The sequence below is a fragment of the Aricia agestis genome, chromosome 12 (assembly GCF_905147365.1).
Source record: "Aricia agestis chromosome 12, ilAriAges1.1, whole genome shotgun sequence".
NCBI lineage: Eukaryota > Metazoa > Arthropoda > Insecta > Lepidoptera > Lycaenidae > Aricia > Aricia agestis.
In genome coordinates, this window is record NC_056417.1 from 16,301,294 (window position 1) to 16,317,671 (window position 16,378).

Here is a 16,378-nt window from a genome sequence, read left to right on the forward strand (position 1 = left end):
GCAACGAAAAAGTTGCCCAGAGTTGCGTCGCTACGTGCGCGCACTTTCATACTAGCTCCTAGACTTGATCAAGAGACAAATAAATCGCCGAGCAACTTAGTTGCCCGTGCGCGCATACCCTTAGACTTTGACTAGACTTTAGACCTGACTGACCTGACCATAGACATAATATATAGCATTATAGGTTTATGGACCTGACGATAATATAGAAAAAATTGTATTAAAGAATATTGGTTTCCCGCCATAATATTATACTCGACACTGGCCATGGCCCATGGTTATAGCCGAAGTGCCATTATAAGAAGAAAAAAAAATGTGTCATGTTATAACTTGTCACTGTCAACGTATGTTTTCGATTGTTTTTCAGATTTTTGCATATTGTGCTTTGCGAATCAATTTTTTTTCAAAAGCAAAGTAAAACTAAGTTTTTTGTGTGGAGAGAACTCATTCATGTTTGTAATTTTTCAGTAAATATAACCTTTACACTTAAAAGTGCCCATAAAAAGTCGGAGTGGTTTGTTGTGAATTGTGATGTATATTTTTCCACTTCGCAACAGCTGCTTATCAAATATTTTATTCAAACAATTCCCTAGTGACTTAGTCCAGACATATAAATGTAAGCGACTATTTGAAGGTCAACAGTAGGTACCACTGTCGACGTATTGATAGAAGTTGTAGTTTCAAAATTATTCCTATCTCAATGTCTAAGTGGATACCCAAAGTTTTGAGAAGACGTCCCACGACCGTCGGCTGCGTCGTACTGGGCCTCATAGCATTGGTGCAATTATTCGCAGCACATGGATACAACTATATTCCTCTGGAAGATGTAGAGCGAGCCCTACTTTTTGCCGTTAATCCAAAGATTGGAAAAGAGAACAAGCCCCCTTGTGTATATGGCAGCGTTATTAATAAAACAAAGACTGTTGACAGCACGGATCTGCCTAAAAAATTTAATGAGTTTATGCCGAATGGAATTGTCAGCGGAAGCTACATGCCAGAAAACTGCAGACCCTTGATCAGTGTGGCCCTCCTTGTCACTTATAGGAACAGACAGAACCAGCTGGATGTGTTTGTGCCGTACATGCACAACTTCTTAAGAAAACAAAACATACATTACAAGTAAGTCTTTAAGTATATTTGTAACGTAAGTCTCTAAAATATTTTCTTGAATTTAATTTCCAGTATTTGTATATTAAAATATGTGTTTAATCTCTTTATTTAAAAATACATCAGCTCGCTCTATATTATTTAAATTATGTAGAGTGATAACAGCTATTTTGTTTATTAAGGATTAAGTAACCATTCCTTAAAAATATTACCAATTGTCTACTAAGAGCAAAATATTTTTCAGAATTTACGTAATAGAGCAGGAGGATGACAAACCCTGGAACAAGGGCAAGCTGTACAATATCGGAGCCAAGTATGCCATCGCAGACAAGTTCCCCTGCCTCATCCTCCACGATGTTGACCTGCTGCCACTGGATGAGAGTAACCTGTATGCCTGCCTCGGTCAACCTCGACACATGAGTGCCAGCATCGACAAGTTCAGATTTGTCCTGCCTTACGACACCCTAGTGGGTGGAGTGCTGGCCATAAGCTCAGATCAATATGTGCAGATCAACGGCTTCTCTAACCGATTTAATGGCTGGGGTGGAGAAGATGATGATTTAGCTGCCAGAATTCTCAAACATAACCTTCTAATTTGGAGGTAAGTTTATGTGGTACATATATGCATTATTATATACTCTGCTCAGTAATCTTTGTTCAAGACCCTTTGTGTATAATATGTGTTTTACTGCTTACCTTTTATAATATTGGAGGTTAAGAAAATTTTTGTTAGAGGAAAAATCCTACATGAGATCAAACCTAACGTAACATTACATTTTCACTTACAGGTTACCACCACACATGTCCAGGTACAGCATGCTGCCTCACAAGCAGGAAGCTATTAATGCCGACAGACACAAGATAATGCAAGAGAACTTGGAGAGTAGTGCAAGAGACGGCATGGACACCGTGCGGTATGAGTCCGTCAATGTCAAAGACCAAAGGTTGTACACACTTATCGGAGTTAAGTTATAATACAGAATAGTCAGCTAGGATAGTATTAGTTTCTCCAATATATGCTATCATTTTTTCACTTACATTTATATTATGATACACAAAAGAATACTATGTACAGATGTGTTAGTCTAGCACACCTATGAGTGAGACTTTAAATTAATTTAGCCCCTTACTAATAAAAGATACAAAGTGTGTTATGTGTATCACAGACATTTATCTGATATCAGACATTTATCCGATATACAAAGGTATCTATGTTAGAAGAAAATATACAGCCAAACATATAAGTTGCTTGACAGACAATGTATAACCATGATGATATTGCGAGAATAGATCTGTTTATATAAGACTAGAGGCTGTGGAGCAAATAAAAAGGTAGCTTAAATCCCTCAATAGTGGATTTGTGGAAATCTATTGTTATCGCGGTCGAATTCGACCGCTTGGGAGTTGAAGCATTAAGAGGAGTCCACACCGCCGTTTTTCCATAAAAACGCTGTCCCCTGTTTCCTCCCTGGATAATGCCGGTAGAGTTATGATTTTTTTCCTGAATATCTATGGCTACTATTATACTATATATGTCCCTATGTTTTCTTCTTTTCATAATTTTATATTAAAAAAGATAAGAACGTCCAAAAACCCAAAAAAAAAACCAGATTTTCCTCTGTGTTCAAACACCCAGAAAACAAAACTGGCTAGAATATACAAAAAAAATAAAACATAGGAACACAGCTCAAGCCTTGCTTTAATTCTTAAGGAAAAAAGTATTTAAATTGGTTAAGTTTTGGAGAAGGAATCAGCGCATATAACTTTTGTCGTGTTGTCTCTATCGCGCTCTGCGGTGGGAGACTTGAGATTGGTGAGACAGCAATACATTTTCAAATACCTATTTTCAATTTCTCTCGCCCCTGGTGTATCCTCTTAGTAAGAATTTTGTACACTACTACAAAAATAATATATTGGATATGGAATATGGATATTTAATCTTTTATATTCTTACTCTCTACCCACTAAAGGCTAGTTGCTTACATTAATAATTTTGTATTCAATAAAATTTTCTAAGCTTAAGTTTTTAGAAAAACAAAATCTAATTTTGTTTTTCTTGTACTTAATTAGTAATAGATAATTATTATGTTAAGGTAGCTTTATAAAGCTAGCTTAAATTTGCGCTTATTATTTTTAAGGCTTTTTGTATGTTACAAGAGAATGTTAGACTGTTTATTGCAATACATTCGTGTCGACATTAATTTATGAATGAGCATAATATAATACAAGATCTGCATGATTACTGCCATGTTTTTTCTCATTTGACAAAATATAATATTAATATGCATAATAATTTGGTTATGAGGAAAAACAGATAATGGCAGCAAAATTGTAGACTAACATTTACATTAATACCTAAACTCCACAATATTTATTTTTCAGTCATGAAAATTCTCAATATAAAGTAAGGTATATTACGTGGACCAAAATGTAGTGTAGTCTAAGATGAAAACATCCAGAATGTTAGATAATGTAAACAATACTATTATAGTGTCATAATATTGAGTTATGAGTATCATGTATCAGCCATCTTTATCATCTTTTTGCCGTGGGAGAGCCATGCTTCGGCACGAATGGGCCGGCTCGACCGGAGAAATGCCACGGGCTCACATAAAACCAGCGTGAAACAGCGCTTGCGCTGTGTTTCGCCGAGTGAGTGAGTTTACCGGAGGCCCAATCCCCTACCCTTTTCCCTTCTCTACCCTCCCCTCCCCTATTTCCTTCCCTACCCTCCCCTCCCCTATTTCCTTCCCTACCCTCCCCTATTACCCTATTCCTTCTTAGGCCGGCAACGCACCTGCAGCTCTTCTGATGCTGCGAGTGTCCATGGGAGACGGAAGTTGCTTTCCATCAGGTGACCCGTTTGCTCGTTTGCCACCTTATTTCATTAAAAAAAATCTAGTCATAATAATATAGTTATTGCCCAAGGTAACAATCCGTCGCAAACAAAACCTTGTCATACTCCGGGTACACTCTATCCATACAGTACAGTTATTAGGTAATATTATGCAGAGGGCGCTACTAGCATATACAGTAAATAGTCCGATCAAAATCCGACATTGTCAAACATCGAACAAAACTTTTTGTTTACTATGCCATCGTCCCACGCGAAAAATATACCATCCTCGTCACCTTGATGTGTGACAGTCTTCCACCGTGCGTTTCTCGCGTAACTTTCTGCCGCGCACTGTAAAACTCTGGAACGAACTGTCACCAGCTGTATTTCCGGACCTATCCGGACCTGCAAACCTTCAAGAAGAGAGCGTATTTCCTCTTAAAAGGCCGGAAACGCACCTGCAGCTCTTGTGATGTTGCGAGTGGCCATGGGCGACGGTAGTTGCTTTCCATCAGGCGACCCGTTTGCTCGTTTGCCCCCTTATTTCATTTTAAAAAACTATCTATGCTGGTACTGCATTTAGTGTGAAAATCCTACTCCTAAAAGCAGCCTTAGTTTAGGGTCTGAATTAACATCCAGACCCTTAACTACCGCCTTGCTATTTTTTTAATCAAAACCAAAGTAATAAATACACTCACACTTTCGCCTTTATAATATTGTTGCATTTTGCTAGTCAATTGGCCTACAGTAAAAATAAACATTGTTTCGAATAATGGTTGTAAATGATAGTGAGTTGAATGTTGATGTATTCATAAGGCACACATTGTTGAATAGTTTTAAAATATTTCACTTTATTTGATCTCTTTCATCATTCTCACTGCTCACGATACTTTTAACATTGTAAATCTTGTGTCTTAGAAATGAAATTATTTTTTTTTTGGAATTAATATATAAAATAGACGAGACATTGTGTTGATTGTCGCTGTGTTACTTTGTCACGTGATTCCATAAGTTTTAGTAAAATAAAGTTTGGACATGACATGTAATAATATTATGATCTGCTAATTATTATTATTTATGGACTTGGATGTAAAAAGATATAATATAAGGTCTGCTTAAAGATAATACAGGACTACACAGTCTGTCAAGAAAGTGAAGAAATTAAAAAGTGGCAACATCGTAGTGTCATCCCTTTCAAATCAATCTAAAAAAAAGACTTTTTAATTTCTTCTCTTTCTTAACGGACTATAGTAAAACCTATGGACTCAATATTGGCATGTATTATTTTTTTTTGTCGATTAAGACAAACAAACTAAAGTATGACCACATATGTATAGTCTGTCAAAAAAGTCATGAAATTAAAAAATGGCAACATCGTAGTGTCATCCCTTTTTTCTTAGATTGATTTGAAAGGGATGACACTACGATGTTGCCACTTTTTAATTTCATGACTTTTTTGACAGACAGACAACAATACATAACAGTGGCGGCTAAAAAGGCTTTTGATTATGCTGTATTTTGTATAAATACAGTTATTTCTAAGTTCTTATCGAACACCAATCCTGTATTTTTTCCTCTTTTCTATTCTTAAGATTTGTCTTTATAACGAACAAAGTAATTTTAGTGCAATAAATATTTTTGAATTTTTCAGATCTTTTATTTTCTTAACTACCTTAGTTAAAAGAAACCCCTGGCATATCATGGAGTCATGTCTGGCGCGTGACATAATGTAGAGTATTGTAGGTATGTACCATAGACTTATAATATCGTATGTCGTATGTACCGTGGGGTATTATTATAATTTATAAGTATTGTAGCAGGCGTTTTGTCATGCTATGGTTGATTTTGAGGCGCATTGTGGTTGTGGCGTGCTGTAGGCACTGTGGCGTATTGCAAGTGTTATGGCGAGTGTTTGCCACTGCTGTGGGACAGTGGCTTGTTGTGGATGTTGTGGTGTGTTGTGGAGTCACACGGTGTATGGCCGGAGGTCCCCCCAGCTGGGTCCGGCGCTGAGCTGCACGGGGAAGGCGGCCGGCAGACCGACGCGCGCGCCGCAACCCTCCATTGCCGACTTTATTACTTCTGACAACATAAATTTAAACGTTGTAATAATTTACTACATACTGTTTATGATTAGGCCCGATTCTCAAGCGTCGAATGTAGTTTCGATCGCAGGCTATCAAGCTCGCGTGCGCACATCTGTCTCACGCGCGAGTGTGACGGCCTGCGTTCGAGACGCAAGTCGACGCTTCAAAATGTTTGGAGTGTACTACAATGTGTTGTATTCGCTGTGAAGGCTCTGGTATCTATAGCTGGTATCGTCATGATGGTATACGTACTCGCCGCAGCCGGCAAGTCCTGCGGCTCGAGCTCCCACACGAGCTCGTCGTGTATCTGCAGCAGCGGGCGCGCCGCCAGCCCCGCCCCCCGCAGCGCCGCGCCGCAAGACACCATCGCCGACTTGCACAGGTCCGCCGCTGACCCTGCAACCCGTCTCACTACTCACTCATACTTAGACCCCTAGTTAGTTTTCCTAAATACCTGTACGTTTTTCGTAGACACGTGTACAGATTTCGTAGACATCTACACTACAGTTTTCGTAGACATCTACAGTTTCCGTAGACATAGACTACAGTTTTCGTAGACATTTACAGTTTTCGTAGACATCTACAGTTTCCGTAGACATAGACTACCGTTTTCGTAGACATTTACAGTTTTCGTAGACATCTACAGTTTCCGTAGACATAGACTACAGCTGTTTTCGTAGACATCTACAGCTTTCGTAGACATCTACAGTTTTCGTAGACATCTACAGTTTTCGTAGACATCTACAGTTTTCGTAGACATCTACAGTTTCCGTAGACATAGACTACCGTTTTCGTAGACATTTACAGTTTTCGTAGACATCTACAGTTTCCGTAGACATCGACTACAGCTGTTTTCGTAGACATCTACAGCTTTCGTAGACATCTACAGTTTTCGTAGACATCTACAGTTTTCGTAGACATCTACAGTTTTCATAGACATCTACAGCTGTTTTCGTAGACATCTACAGCTTTCGTAGACATCTACAGTTTTCGTAGACATCTACAGTTTTCGTAGACATCTACAGTTTCCGTAGACATAGACTACCGTTTTCGTAGACATTTACAGTTTTCGTAGACATCTACAGTTTCCGTAGACATAGACTACAGCTGTTTTCGTAGACATCTACAGCTTTCGTAGACATCTACAGTTTTCGTAGACATCTACAGTTTTCGTAGACATCTACAGTTTTCGTAGACATCTACAGTTTTCATAGACATCTACAGCTGTTTTCGTAGACATCTACAGCTTTCGTAGACATCTACAGTTTTCGTAGACATCTACAGTTTTCGTAGACATCTACAGTTTCCGTAGACATAGACTACCGTTTTCGTAGACATTTACAGTTTTCGTAGACATCTACAGTTTCCGTAGACATAGACTACAGCTGTTTTCGTAGACATCTACAGCTTTCGTAGACATCTACAGTTTTCGTAGACATCTACAGTTTTCGTAGACATCTACAGTTTTCGTAGACATCTACAGTTTTCATAGACATCTACAGCTGTTTTCGTAGACATCTACAGCTTTCGTAGACATCTACAGTTTTCGTAGACATCTACAGTTTTCATAGACATCTACAGCTGTTTTCGTAGACATCTACAGCTTTCGTAGACATCTACAGTTTTCGTAGACATCTACAGTTTTCGTAGACATCTACAGTTTCCGTAGACATAGACTACCGTTTTCGTAGACATTTACAGTTTTCGTAGACATCTACAGTTTCCGTAGACATAGACTACAGCTGTTTTCGTAGACATCTACAGCTTTCGTAGACATCTACAGTTTTCGTAGACATCTACAGTTTTCGTAGACATCTACAGTTTTCGTAGACATCTACAGTTTTCATAGACATCTACAGCTGTTTTCGTAGACATCTACAGTTTTCGTAGACATCTACAGTTTCCGTAGACATAGACTACCGTTTTCGTAGACATTTACAGTTTTCGTAGACATCTACAGTTTCCGTAGACATAGACTACAGCTGTTTTCGTAGACATCTACAGCTTTCGTAGACATCTACAGTTTTCGTAGACATCTACAGTTTTCGTAGACATCTACAGTTTTCGTAGACATCTACAGTTTTCATAGACATCTACAGCTGTTTTCGTAGACATCTACAGTTATCGTAGACATCTACACAGTTTTCGTAGACACCTGTACAGCTTTCGTAAATTCTGCACAACAGGTAATGATTTTGGGCAGGATCGTCACAATAATTTATAGAGAACATAACAAATCAAGTAATCACCTTGCACAATAAAATTGACAGCCTGTCGCTCAGCGTGCGCGCGTTCCGCTCGGTCGTCGCTAGTGAGATGCGGCAGGCGACGCACGCGCCCGCCCGGCGTGCGGAGCCGCCCCCCGCGCGCCGCAGCGACCACACCCTCTCCAAAAGAACGCAGCGCCGAAAACGACTCTGTAAGCGGGATTGTAATACATAATTATTACGTATCAGTATGGTATCATGATAATAAATATAAAGTACAGTAGGTACCTAGAAAGATTGGTGGCGTTTGTATTCAGTAAGTAAAGGAATGTAATGTCAATTTTAAGTTTAGAGAGATTGACCCCAAAGACATTATTGATACTTTTAAATTATTAAACATTAAGAATACCACCGATCTTTGGGGATTGTCTACAAAAATTATTAAATCAGTAATTGACATCATAGCTCCTCATCTAGCAATGATTTTTAATAACTGTATAGAGAATGGTGTTTTTCCTGACTTAATGAAGCACAGCAAGGTTATACCTTTATTTAAAGCGGGAATTAAGTCTGATCCGACAAATTACAGACCTATATCGATTTTACCGACTCTTAGCAAAATATTTGAAAAAATAATTTTAAAACAGCTATTGGTACACTTTAATTCAAATAATTTATTACACGAAAATCAATACGGTTTTACTAAGGGTCGTTCCACAACGGATGCTGGTATAGGTCTTCTATGTAGTATATTTGAAGCTTGGGAGGGATCGCAGGATGCCTTAGGTGTCTTCTGTGACCTCTCTAAGGCCTTCGACTGTGTCGAGCATGCTACATTGATAAGGAAATTACACCACTATGGCATAAGGGACTCAGCACTCAACCTTTTGACATCTTACCTCAAAAATAGGACTCAAAGGGTTGAAATCAATAATAAGAGATCAAATGGAACCAAAATAGAATTAGGTGTCCCACAGGGATCTATTTTAGGCCCGTTTCTTTTTCTCGTCTACATAAATGACCTACCTTATCTAGTTAAGGATAATGATAATGAAATAGTACTTTTTGCTGATGACACTTCACTTATTTTTAAAGTGAAGAGACAACAGTCTCATTACTATCTATCCCATCCCATCTATTATAGTATTTAATCCACCACTAGCTATCCCATGTTATAATTCTAACTATAGACGTAACTCCTGTCTAGTGCGAGCTAGCATTGAATTTAATAATGTCTGTAAAAAATTCTCTTTCGATCCTTATACATTGCGGACCAAGAATGCAAGAGACAAACTGAACCTTAACTTCTTCGATTAATATTTTCTATTGATTTATAATTACTGTTCTATTCTATATTCTATTCTCTTAAACATCATTGTACTTTGTAACCTTAGTATATAATTATAGTTACACAAAATTTTGTTTGTTGTGTTAAAAAATCATGTTTGTTTGCTAGATTATCTTTGTTAATGGTGAAAACCTGTCATTGGCTTCTTGTTTTATCTATAATTTAACTATTTAAGTAAAATTGTAAGCTGTTGGTTTTCCAATATTAAATAAATAAATAAATAAATAAATAAATAAATTACGACGAGGTAAACTGTACTCTTTCAAAAATAGTACATTGGTTTAATGTTAATAATTTACTTTTGAATTCTACGAAAACTAAATGTTTAAAGTTGACTTTGCCCAATGTACGGCAAGTTCAAACCAATGTACTATTGAATGATGAGAAAATGAATTTGGTGGACACTACTGTATTTTTAGGTATTACACTAGATAGTAAATTACAGTGGGGTCCTCATATTGCTAAACTCGCAGATAGACTCAGTTCTGCAGCATATGCAGTCAGAAAGATTAGGGAAATTTCTGACGAAGACACTGCACGATTAGTATACTTTAGCTATTTTCACAGTAGAATGTCATATGGTATCCTTTTATGGGGAAACGCTGCCGATATTAATACTATATTTGTGCTGCAGAAGCGAGCTATACGTTCGATTTACAAAATGTCTACATTTGAATCTTTGAGAGAAAAGTTTAAAGAAATTGGTATTCTGACAGTAGCTTCTCAATACATTTTAGATAATGTAATACATGTTAGAAAAAATATATGTAAATTTAAAGCCAAAGGTGACATTCATTGTAGAAACACCAGAAATAAGTACAAGCTAGATTTGCCAGTGATCAGACTTAGTAAAGTCAGTAAATCTTTTAAAGGTCAATGTATACGCCTTTTCAATAAAATCCCAGAAAACGTTAAAAATCTTTCCATTAATAAATTTAAGAAAGTAGTCAAAGAGCGTTTGTGTGCCAAAGCCTATTATAAGGTCAATGATTTCATAAATGATGGCACATCTTGGGAGTAGGATGGCTGCTTACAAGGCTACTTCTACATTATTGTACATGACTTACTATGTATGTATGTTGACATTGTATAATTTTAAGTTACAGCATTGTAAATTTTATTTTAAAAGATTAATTTTTTTACCTCACTTTTTTTTGGTAAAAAAAGTGGGCCCCGTGCGAGTTTCTTACGCCGGTTCTTCTCGCCGGGATAGTTCCCGAACCGGTGGTAGGCACCGTAGCTAATATTAACATTCTGAAAGTATTTTCTTAAAATCTACTCAGAAATAAAACATTTTTTATTTATTTTATTTTATTTTATTTTAAAAAAAGAGGCAGTAGAAATGTTTTTTCTGTAAGTTCCTCAAGTAATACTATTTAAAAGGTTCCATGTAGACAAGATAACATTACATGCTGAGTCTGCCTGTTACTGAGTCGACTGCTTTTTATAAAATTAGTGTAATATTTATTTGATTTGTTTGTAGACCAAATAAATAAATAAACATATAAAACCAACTGTGGAAACTGTCTATGACGTCTCTCGCGCGGTCCTCGGTCATGCGCAGTATGTCGGCCATCTTGCGCGCGCCGGCGCCGTACAGGCACGCGTACACCAGCCGCTTAGTGCGCTCGCGCTCCGCACTACACACCGCCTCCACTGACTTGCCCAGCCTGGAAACATAATTATGAAAAATATGACCAAATGCACATATAATACGCATTATAATGTGTATAAATTAAAATTTTTAGTAATTAATTTACGTCAATTTCTTTTTTACTACCGATATTCGAATAGAATTCGCATGCATCTAGCAACCGTCTTATATAATGTTTGTACGTGTGAGCGTGCGTGTAAAATATGTAAGGTGAACGTGTGAATTACGTACGTGCGTGGGCTCGTCCCTATAAAAGACATACGTGTTTACGTATAGTTACATAGGGGAGGTGCGTGAGCCTGTGCGAGAATATTTCGAATGAGATTAGTATGCAGGTCTGCGGAATAGTAAATGATATTGTTACATACCACTGTGCGGCGAGCTCGGCGAACAGGTCCGGGCTGGCGAGGGCGGCGGCGAGCGCGGCGTCGGCGGCGGCCAGCGCCAGCACGCGGCACTCCGCGTGGCGGAAGTCCGCCGCCAGCAGCACGCGACCCGCGTGCGCTACGTACGCGCCGCGGAACGACAACGTGCCCGCGTCTGCGGACGCTCCGCCCACGACACCTGAAGACACGAAGAAAAACTAGTTGTCCTAGCACTAACAAAATTATTACACTAACTGCCTCTAACTCGCGCAAATGTGCCCTTATAATAATTATAGTGGAACGACTACATCAGCATATTAAGTTTAAATTAGTTTTAATGCTGCTATGCTAAAAATGCTTTATCCTTATCGCGTGAACTTACCATCGCCTTCCTGTTCGGGATCTAGCGTCAGGCTGAAGGTCTTGGGTATGGCCTGCAGGTTGGGGTTGTTGCACGCGATGCGGCCCGTCACTGCGGCGTTCTGCTCCCTGCAAATAACCATATTATAAGTCAATCATTTGTTAGATTGATATTCCTTCTGCTGCTATCCTAACAGTACCGCGCCGTACAGAAAATGGCTATCTGAAGAATAACGAGTAAAGTCTGAAATCACTACAGATGGGGAAAATCTTCCTGTGAGGCTCCCAATCACATATTCCCAAGCACAATTATGGCGAAGTTGGTCAGAACAGGGTCGTTTGTACGTGAACAGGCTCTAACATATTGTCACTCACCATTTGGGTCTGACGACGCCGCCGCGGACGTGGTGCAGGATGCCGGCGACGAAGGTGGTGCGCGCCTTGTGCAGCTGCCGGTACTGCAGCACCAGCGCCGGCAGTGGGTGCACGCCGGCCAGCAGACGAAGCTAAGGACCAAGAGGTTGACCACAGTAAGAACAATACCACAAAGGACGACTGTACCAGACTTCTAGCCCAAGCAAGACTTTTAGAACGGGTATTAATGACTACTTTTAGTAAAAAACTTCCCAGGGAGCTTTAATTCAGTGTCACCCAAAGGTTGAAATGTTTTACATATTTCTTTACGAGGCGTAAAAATATAGGTACGCTAAAATCAAAGGCCCGTTTCAGCTAAATTAATATTAATTGGGTTTCTCAGCATCAAGCTATCTTTCTTACATACCTATTACTCAAAGAACGAGATAGAAAACGTCATATTGATAGTCTGACACAAGGAGCTACAAGGTGGGCACTGGACATGTCACGTGGCATATATATAGCAGAACATACCATGGCCTCGGAAGTGGACTTGGCTTTAGTGACGGTCTCTCGCACGGCGACGTTGCACTTCTCGTCCAGCCGCAGCTCGCCGTACACGATGTTGCGCACCTGCAGCGCCGACGTGATCTGGAAGCTCCTGCCCGCCGCACAGTAACACTTCTCCTCCACCTCCTTCATGTGGGCAAACAAGATGGCGTCCAACTTCTTCAGGTGGTCCTCGTTGACGCAGATGCCGTGGTGTTCCATTTCTATGATGAAGGATTTTAATGGATTTGTGGGAAATACCGGAAACTACCACATTTTAAAGTATGTAAAGATAACAAGTTCACAAACTTTGATGATCTCTTTTCAGCATCCATTCCCAAAGAATTAAGTTAATTTAAAGGACCTGCAATAATAGGCAGCGCCTGCATCTCAATATCACTGAAGAGCGTCCACATGCCGGCGTCTTTGAGCATCCCTCGCACAATCCCACCGCACTCTCTCAGCAGCGCCATGTAACGCGCGCACTTCTGCAAAGGACACTCTGACGCTATGGAGAATTGGGAGCTGCTGCCCACGAGCTTCTGCAGCTTGGAGAACGAATCTGGAGGCTCGTCGGGACTGAGAAGGCTTCCGCCAACCTGTTTAGCGATACAAAGCTACTTTGAGACGAGACACGAAAGTTTGATTAAGAAAATTCAAGTGGCGCATCTCATGGTTTGAGCTAAGTACATTTTTTTACTAAAGAGAATAACATACGAATATTTACATAAACATAGGAAATCGAGGGTCTTTATATCGCACATACCTTCAAATCTATTATATTGTAGGAGCACGATGCGAGGTCATAGTGCTTCATGAGGAATATCAACACATCCTTGGCGTGGAAGCAGATGAGAATGTTGCTGCTTATTACGCGGCAAAATGCTTCCCTAAAATTGAATAAAATGATGCAGCATCTCCACGTAAGCCAACAGCCCACGATGGACCAGTTCAAACGATTACGACCATTACGGACGATGTAGATTTTTTGGACCTCGCATGCTTCGCAATCGTGTTGGCATATGGTTACCATCATGATTCATACCCTGACGTAGGATCGTTCTTTAACACAAATGTTAATTTGTTTCTTCCATCAGTGACGGATTAGCCCTTAATCAAATTAAGCAATTGCCTAGGGCATCACGTCTGAGGGGGCACCAGAAGAGTAAGGGCCAAACCACACGTACCACAACCACACGACATCGCAACGACAAAATGTCGTCGAGCTGTGGTTACGTGTGAATGGTGTCGCGTTTTGTGGTTGCGTTGTGGTACCGACAAAATGACGTTGCGATGTGGTTGCGACGTGGTTGCGATGTGGTTGCGACGTGGTTGCGATGTGGTCGGTATTTTACAAGTGGTCGACAATGACTGCAAAATGTGGTACATGTGAATGGTGCAGTTCATTTACAATACGAAATATACGCCCGACCACGTCGTGTGGTACGTGTGGGTTGGCCCTAAAGGTTCAAAGACCGATTCTAGTTGAGATACGGATAGGGGGGCCCACATGCATGGATTGCTTAGGGCATCAAGTAGTCTTAATCCGTCACTGTCTTCCATGGAATAATTTCGAGGAAGTACTAAGTGGACTAAGCATATATTGTTCAGTTGCGCCATTGCATAGTAATTATTTAAAGAAATACACTAGCACTTACTCAGAGAAAACGGTAAAATTCTTGATATAATAATATTGGTCTCCGACACCGAACACGATACCCTCGGGCGGCGCGTCCGTGGTTGCGTACTGGCAGTTTAACTGGTTGAAGCCGTTACTGGGAAAACAAACTATAATGTGTTAATATATACACTATAACTAATTATTAGTTTATATATTTATGTAGCGAAGAGAATATCATCTAAATAATTTATAATCAGTCTATTTAAATTATTATTAACATCATCATCTCAAACTAACCCATAAATTAACACCATTAGAATTTCAGTGTTCTCGGAATTAAACAAGGTATTTCCTTGCTGTTGCTGGTCTAAAATTTCTATCTCGTATGTAACATCCTTGACCGGTAGTGGAGTCAGCACCGGTGCTACGAACTTTGATCTTGCCTTCTTTTCCTTTATTTTTACATCTTCTTTTGGTTTAGGTTTATCCATTGTTTGTTGTTCTTTTTGCAGTGGTTTTTCCTGGAAATTCTCACAAGTTTCTTCGGATGCTGGAAGTTTAAAGTTATTGATTGGGGAAGATGATTTTTTGTTAGAGTTTTGATCTTCTGTTCCGTCGGTCATCTTTGGTTTTGAATATTTCATTATTCCTCCCTTATTAGCAAGTCTAGCTTGTACTATTTTCTTCACTTTTTTATTTATATGTTTGTCTATTTTCGTATTCTTTTTATCGTTAATACCCTCTCTCGCGTAGTTAACATCTGATGATGTAATGGCTTTATCAACATTGCTCTCTACGTCGTTTAGCCAATTCTTTACCGCTTTGTTATATTTATCTTTTCGGAAACATTTTCTTACATTTTTAACTTTCTTTACTTTGTCTGTTTTGTTGTTTTTCGTTGTAGACTTCCTACTCTTCGGAGGAGGAATCGGTTCACATGTAACATGACTTGAGGTTACAACTTCGATTGCAGTATGATCTTTATAATTTTCGATTATTGTAATGTCGTCTTTGTCAGCCCTTACCTCATTTTTGTCCTTTTCGTTAACTGCGATGTCCCTAGGGCTATTATCAAAATTGCCGAAAAAGTCCTCATCCAGAAATTCGTTCCAGCCTACAGAAAGTTTTCTTTCTAAATTATTATTAAATACTCGGTTCGTTGGTTTAGGTGATTCTAGCACGTCGTATCGTGAAATATTAGTTGCGGGAGCCAAGTCCCAGCTACTACTAACAACAACAGGTGACAATAATTCTTCGGTAGTTGAAACGCGACTCGTGTCCGGTATTTTATTGAAAGACGCGTTTGAGAAATAAGTAGCTTTCTTCCTGTTAATTTCGCATGCAGATATACTACTAGGAAAATCGTTAAACCTAAAAGCGACATTTATATTATGACTATGTGGTGTAGTTACGCAGACTAAAAAAAGTATCTATTTCGAATTTTGCTAAGTGATTTTCTATACTACTTGCACTATAACTTTTCTGCTCGTCTGGGGTCTTGATTCATATGTGATGTTGGTATCGACGCCATTAATTTCACTTGCAGCCTCTGCAAGGAGAACAGAAATATAGTACTACACATAGTTACGGTACTATCTACACGTAGAAGCTATAATATCTAGATACCTCGTTCTCAGAAAACGATCTTAAATCAAATACTTACCGTGTTAAATTCTGCATGCAGTACCTACTAAGTACTTATGCAACATATCTACTCATTTAAAATTTATAACTTCACTTACTTGCTCACACAGTACTTACCTCGCTTAAAGGCCAGCAACTTCTCGAGAACTTTCTGTGCAAATGGCGATAACTTTTGTTTAAATTTTTCTAATCGAACTTTATCGACATCCATTTCCTTACATAAAATTATGTTTCCATATTGCTTTG

At 39.1% G+C, this 16,378-nt stretch overlaps 2 protein-coding genes across 3 annotated transcripts; one reads left to right on the forward strand and one right to left on the reverse strand.

The window, feature by feature from the left end:
- The first annotated feature begins 403 nt into the window (after nt 1-403).
- Nucleotides 404-2,408, forward strand: LOC121732326 (beta-1,4-N-acetylgalactosaminyltransferase bre-4-like). 2 transcript variants are annotated; one of them, XM_042122179.1, is made up of 4 exons: nt 430-452; nt 594-1,119; nt 1,352-1,708; nt 1,896-2,408. In XM_042122179.1, the coding sequence occupies exons 2-4, from the start codon at nt 701-703 to the stop codon at nt 2,080-2,082; spliced, it is 963 nt and encodes a 320-aa protein (XP_041978113.1). In that variant the 5' UTR covers nt 430-452; nt 594-700; the 3' UTR covers nt 2,083-2,408. The 2 variants fall into 2 exon arrangements, with proteins under 2 accessions (XP_041978112.1, XP_041978113.1); XM_042122178.1 differs by having other exon boundaries at nt 404-1,119.
- Nucleotides 2,409-5,646: 3,238 nt separating this feature from the next.
- On the reverse strand, nt 5,647-16,168 carry LOC121732748 (DNA polymerase nu-like). Its single transcript, XM_042122702.1, has 13 exons — nt 16,152-16,168; nt 14,786-15,859; nt 14,526-14,642; nt 13,634-13,757; nt 13,232-13,466; nt 12,853-13,091; nt 12,340-12,470; nt 11,987-12,093; nt 11,608-11,803; nt 11,101-11,255; nt 8,280-8,447; nt 6,283-6,426; nt 5,647-6,025 (listed from the first exon to the last, which is right to left on the reverse strand). The coding sequence occupies exons 1-13, from the start codon at nt 16,166-16,168 to the stop codon at nt 5,910-5,912; spliced, it is 2,823 nt and encodes a 940-aa protein (XP_041978636.1). The 3' UTR covers nt 5,647-5,909.
- Between the last annotated feature and the right edge of the window lie 210 nt (nt 16,169-16,378).